Here is a 5761-nt window from a genome sequence, read left to right as displayed (position 1 = left end):
TATCTACTGGTCCCACTACATCCTGCTTCTGGCTTCAGGTATTATGGCTGTGTCTACCTTTCTGCAAGTTTCACATTGCACTTGCTTATCGTATTTTTCTTGTTTTCACCCACATTTATTTCTAGAAGCTTCAATTTCAGGGTCCTGTGCTTTACTTTAAGAGGCTTTTTGCAAAGGGGTTCTTTGCCATAGAGAAGTGGTATGCCATTTAAAAGACCTTGAAAAGTGATATTTGTAGTCTCCATCTTTTTTTAAGTGGTTCCTTTTCACTTCCTTTTACACAGCTCTTGTCCCCATGTCTTGCATTCAGTCACCAGAATTCATTGCTTCTCAAACATGGTTGGCTTTTGTTCAACTATGTTTTTATATGCCTTAAGCAGTCAGTATACAGAGTTCATAGTGATATAGAGAAGGTTCATTACCTGCAGTGTCTGGTTTGGTGGCTTGGATGTGTAAGTATCCAGACTCTCGCAATAGTTCATGTATATTCTTCTGGATGAAAGGATACATATGTCGAACATCTTCCCTAGTAAAGCCTATGAGCCATGGTATATAAGCCCCAAGCATCACGGTTATCATCCTTCTCAAACCTTCTCTGCCAGCGAAGATAAGATTCACAGATCTGAAATCAAGTTAATGAATAGAAGGTTAAATCAAGCAGTTTTCTGTTTCCAAATTTTCTAGAAAATAAGTCTGACGGGAGCTGTAATAGAAGCATTTCACTAAGCCAAATACATAAGCCCTTCACATTTATCGTGATTTCAAAAAAAATTTGGGAGAGCTAAAAATGGTACAGCTGGTGCCATCTCCATCCAGGAAAGTCCTATACTTCATGGTACTGATCAGCTGCTGAAAGGCTGAGCTCCTTCCTTTTCTCCCTGCCAATTTTAAATTTATCTCCTTCCTGATTTAGAATGATGATCCTTGAGGTCTCAAATCAAAATGCAGCAGAGCTTACTTCCATGCCTAGTGAAAGAGAAGCCAAACAGCACTCCATTTTTCTCTGTACAACTCTTCCCTAGATAAGGGAGGCCAACAGCATCCTGGCTTGTGTCAGAAATTGCGTGGCCAGCAGGACAAGGGCAGTGATGCTGTACCCAGCACTGGTGTGGCTGCACCTCGAATACTGTGTTCGGTTTTGGGCCTCTCACTACAAGAAAGATGTGTCCAAAGAAGAGCAACGGAGCTGGTGAAGGGTCTAGAGAACAAGTCCTATGAGAAACAGCTGAGGCAACTGGGATTGTTTAGTCTGGAGGAAAGGGGGCTTGGGGGAGACCTTCTTGCTCTCTAAAACTACAGGAAAGGAGGTTGTAACAAGGTGGGTGTTGGTCGCTTTTTCCCAGGTAACAAGTGATAGGATGAGAGGAAACGGCCTCAAGTTGTGCCAGGGGAGGTTCAGATGGGATATTAGGAAAAATTTCTTCGCTAAAAGGGTTGTCAAGCGTTGGAACAGGCTGCCCAGGGAAGTGGTTGAGGTATTTAAAAGGTGTGTAGATGTGGCACTTAGGGACCTGGTTTAGCAGTGGACTTGGCAGTGTTAGGTTTATGGTTGGACTCAATGATCTTAAAGGTCTTTTCCAACCTAAATGCTTCTATGATTCTATGAAATTTAGAAAGCGTGAGAGTGCAAATACCACTATCAATGCAAAGCGCATGAATATGACTGAATGCACAGGGGTGGGGATACCCCTGGAGAAAACAAAGCAGAAGGCGATGAGAGGCAGGGCAAACAGAAGGCAGGACCCGGACCGTGGAGCCAGAAGGTAGGGTAAGAACTGGAGAAACCTTCTCTGCACTGATTCCCTTTGCTACTCACTGTGGCAGCATCTGGGCCATGTTTGTGGTAATAAGAGATCCCCAGTCTTCTCCCTGTAGGTAGTATTCTTTGGAGCCCAATCTATTCATCAGCTTATGAAATTTCCGAGCAGTTGCTTTGCTGTCAAAGCCTGTAGGTAAAGAGAAAGAGAGGAAACCTGTTTGTCTTGGTGTATCATCCCCTGGCCAAAGATCATGGTCTGACAGAGGCACATGAGTGTGCTGCTGTGTAAAGGCACAGTGTGCTATGCTGCTCTGCCTTGCTCCTTGGCAATACAGTGAACACAAGATGGAAATTCAGTGGAAAGTGGATAGAGTGGAAAGCAGACCTGTTTTCCAGCTACCATTACCTTCCAGATCTCCACAGGCAGCCCCAGAGCCTCAGCCACATGGGTGTTAGTGCAGAGCCAAGCATCTGCATTCACAAACTGCATTCCCTGGTGAGGGCCAGGGATGACTGAGGCTCCAAGAACCTGGCAATTCCAACAGCGCCTTTTCATCGCTCACCTTTCTGGTGTGGTGCCTCAGAGAAGCCATATCCTGGGATGGATGGGCAGATGACCTCAAACACCATGTCACCCTCATTCAGGCCATGCTCAGCTGGCTCTGTGAGTAGAGCGATAGTCTTGTAGAACTCGTAGAAGGAGCCAGGCCAGCCGTGGACCATCAGCAGAGGTTGAACAGCTCGACCGTGAGGGACATAGGAGGGCTTCACGTGGATAAAATGGATATCAATCCCTGCCACACATCCAGACAGATAAATTAAAGCCTTAGTTCCATCACAGTTTCTGTTCCGAACTCTGAAGAAGGAGGGTGGCAAAACTGTGATTAGCATTCACAGCAGAAGGTACACAATCCACCCATGGCAAGAAGATGCCTAGCTGAAAGGACATGCCTGGTATTTTACCTGTGTCTCATCTTTTACTTACAGACAGAGGTATTGATCCCAGTCCCAGTTACTGGGGTCACAGGAGACTGAGCATCCACCTCCTGAGAAATTGGTCTTACAGTATATAAGTACAGCTGCACTTCAATGAATAGCATAATGCAGCTAAGACACATGCAAAAACATGACTAAATTACAAAATGTGTGGGTGATAAAAAGAGAAACATGGAAAAAGTAAGCGCAGGATGTAAGTTTAACCTGCAGATCACTTATCTAAAGTCTGGCTAACCTCACCTGGCTAAACTGGGTGGTGGTGGTGGATATTCCAACCTCAGGGCCTGGGTAAATTTTACATTTTCAAAGGTGGCTTCAAGGCAATAGCAGAAGAAAACCTCATTGTTATTTCGTGCAGGTTCAGAGCCAGATGAAGCCCATCTTCAAGCAGATCTAATCTTATCACCACTGTGCAATGATCTTAATCTATAGAGGGTTATTAATAACATAGCCTCCACTACTGATCCTTCATTAAGCTGTTATGCGTACTGTTGTCTTAATATAGTAACCTCTTAAAGCCCCCCATTCTCTCTGTGCATTTCAAAGTGAGACCTGCTCAAGCCACAGAGACCCCCTCACCTTCAGTGGTGGTTCGGAAATGGGGATATTTGTTCAGGATTTCCACTTGCTTGCGCCAGTCAAACTGGCTCCTCCAGAAGGCCACCACCTTCTGCAGGTGGATGGAGTTGAAGCCGTAGCGGAAGGCAGCCCCTTCCAGCTGCGGTGTGTAGCGGGCCTGCTCCAGGCGGCGATGCAGGTCCTGCGGACAGGAGCTCTTGCAAGGCTGGCCAGATGCCTGCATGTGCCCTATGCTAAGGCAGGCATGAACAGGCTCTTCTGGCTCCACCGGCTTCTGTGTCTCTCTCTGGGACACCACAAGCCCTCCTGAAGCACTGCCATACTCTGTATAACTTCCTGAATCATTTATATGGAGAATATATTTTTCTACAGGTTAGCAGTTCCCCTAGGGCACTCAGGAGTAGTGGGTTCTATGCTTGCCTTACTGCTAACTCACTTTAGGGTTTTTGGCACTAGGAACTTGCCAGCACTGCCAGCTGAGAGAAGAACAAGCAGCTTAGCCTGTGCTACCGACTGCTAGTTGGCCAGATAATTAGTGACAGGCTTGTAGGGACAGAAGGAAGAAGGACCCCATCCTTCTTCACCCTTCCAACCCTGTCCTCTGTGGAAGCCCCTCAGCCCTGCCCTACTGGTGCCTTTGCTATCCCGGTGCCCTCCCACCCCATTCCACCACTGCAGACCTGCTGTCAAATTCTGCTGCTCAAAGCATGGCCTTTCTGCAGGAGCAGCCCCAGGTTGCATTGAGAGTCTGTGGTCTCAGAAAGCATAAAGACATTGCAGTGAATCTGAGCTCAAATCCCATTCATAAAGGGCAGTGAGCCAGAGCATCATCTAACGGACCTGCGCTGGCTATTGCCCCCAAGACATCACTCACCTCAAAGCAGTAAGGTGGTTGATGAACTGGCTCCACCTTGCAACTTTCTGCCCCTCCTTACCTCCCAGCCACGGGTACCTCAAGTTCTTTGTCAGATGTTTCAATCTTGAAGGGACAGATACTTTCATCTTCTTTCCCTTTTAGAGGTCTTTCATCTGAGCCCCACCATCCATTGCCCATTTCAATAGTCTTGATCTTGTGTCTAGACCTCAGCCAGTAAACCAGCATCCCTCCAACGCTCAGAGCGGCCACAGGGACCAGGACTGCATTCCTCTGAGAACATTCAAATGACCTGGGGAGGCATAAAATTGTTTGCGCCCAACAGAAGTGTCAAGGGTAAAGGGACTATGCTGAGGCTTGTAGTCACATTGGTTGGATGTGAGTAACAAACCCCATGCAGTCAGCAGGGGCTGGCTGTTTCTGTTATTTTTGAAGATCGCAGGCAGGATTTGTGGCAGGGTTACATCTACCAGTGTTTCTTAGGGACCTTAAGCCTTTGCTGATCAGGACTTGTTAATCACAAGGCTTCTCTGTCCCACTCCTTACGAACCAGGTGTGCCCTGGGAGACAAGGATCAGTAGGATATGGATCTATCTGTTTTAAGGCAGGTACTGAAGTGAATGGGATAGTAGCACCTGGACAGCTTCAGGAATAAAAACTGCACAGAGTGGGCTGAGGAGCAGAGACAAGAGTTTTCAGCTGCTGGAGACAGCTGGATGTGCTAGACATGCCCCTTGACTGTGCTATATACATAGCTCCCCTACAGATTCAGTCATCTTTTAGGGCAACGCTAGCCCTCCACCATAGCTGTCCATAGGTAAAGGTCTCAACTTGTCTGTCTGGTGCCTCTTTTTCTTACCTAGACAGCAAAGTTTCAGACTTTCTTGAGGTGTGGGAGCTAAGGCACCAGAGCTGGATGTAACAGGCAGACAGCAATGTTTTAAAACCGTTCAAACCCTTCAGCAATCAGTCCTAAATGTAGTGTCCCTTCCCATCCCTCTGACCTGTGCCTCAAGCTCTCCGGCTTCCCTTGGGGATTAGCAGAGCTGTCTGGGGCTATTGCAGGGGGCTCAAAGAAGACTGTGAATGAAGATTTTTTGTCATACAGGGTATGGAAGGGACTATGCTGTGCCCCAACCCAGGTGCTAATAAAAAGTGAACTCCTCAGCACAGAGCAGCTATTTCACTTACCTGATCCGGGACAAGATGCCATCCCTAGAAAATGGGGGTGGGGGTGGGGTGGGAAAGATTCTTAGTCTGATAGTGTTGTCTGAATGGTACCATCCCTTGGGGATGGTGCAAGGAACATCCCCTGCCAGCACCATTTACTGCGCAGCCATGGGATCACAAGCTGTTCAGCTGGCTGGCAACAGAGACAGTGTTTCTGGGCTGTGTTTTAGCTAGATAGTTTGTCACCATAATATTCCCTTCTTCAGCACAATTTAGATAAAAGGCACTGAACAACTGGGTAGGTGTCCTTGCGGTGTTTCATCCTACAGAGGGCTGTGTTACTTCAGCCAAGTAAATAGTTTATTTTGGCAGCTGTGTAGCGA

The 5761-nt window shown here is 47.1% G+C and overlaps 1 protein-coding gene across 1 annotated transcript; it reads right to left on the bottom strand.

The window, feature by feature from the left end:
- Positions 1–1705: 1705 nt before the first annotated feature.
- Positions 1706–5365, bottom strand: LOC129783358 (epoxide hydrolase 1-like). The gene is made up of 4 exons (XM_055793348.1): positions 4287–5365; positions 3335–3620; positions 2323–2553; positions 1706–1946 (listed from the first exon to the last, which is right to left on the bottom strand). Exons 1-4 carry the CDS (start codon positions 4434–4436, stop codon positions 1813–1815), a joined length of 801 nt encoding a protein of 266 aa, XP_055649323.1. The 5' UTR covers positions 4437–5365; the 3' UTR covers positions 1706–1812.
- Positions 5366–5761: the final 396 nt, after the last annotated feature.

The sequence above is a fragment of the Falco peregrinus genome, unplaced genomic scaffold, assembly GCF_023634155.1.
Source record: "Falco peregrinus isolate bFalPer1 unplaced genomic scaffold, bFalPer1.pri scaffold_35, whole genome shotgun sequence".
Lineage (NCBI taxonomy): Eukaryota > Metazoa > Chordata > Aves > Falconiformes > Falconidae > Falco > Falco peregrinus.
The sequence above is the reverse complement of the archived record's forward strand: the minus strand, read 5'-3'. Positions and strand labels throughout refer to the sequence as shown.

What these genes read in the sequence shown, in the direction of transcription:
- LOC129783358 (XM_055793348.1), bottom strand. Translation starts at nt 4,436, where the DNA reads ATGCTGGTTTACTGGCTGAGGTCTAGACACAAGATCAAGACTATTGAA. An exon ending in CATCTGACAAAGAACTTGAG is followed by an intron (nt 3,621 to 4,286) that starts GTACCCGTGGCT and finishes GTGGTGTCCCAG; the next exon opens with AGAGAGACACAGAAGCCGGT. An exon ending in TTTCCGAACCACCACTGAAG is followed by an intron (nt 2,554 to 3,334) that starts GTGAGGGGGTCT and finishes GATGTGTGGCAG; the next exon opens with GGATTGATATCCATTTTATC.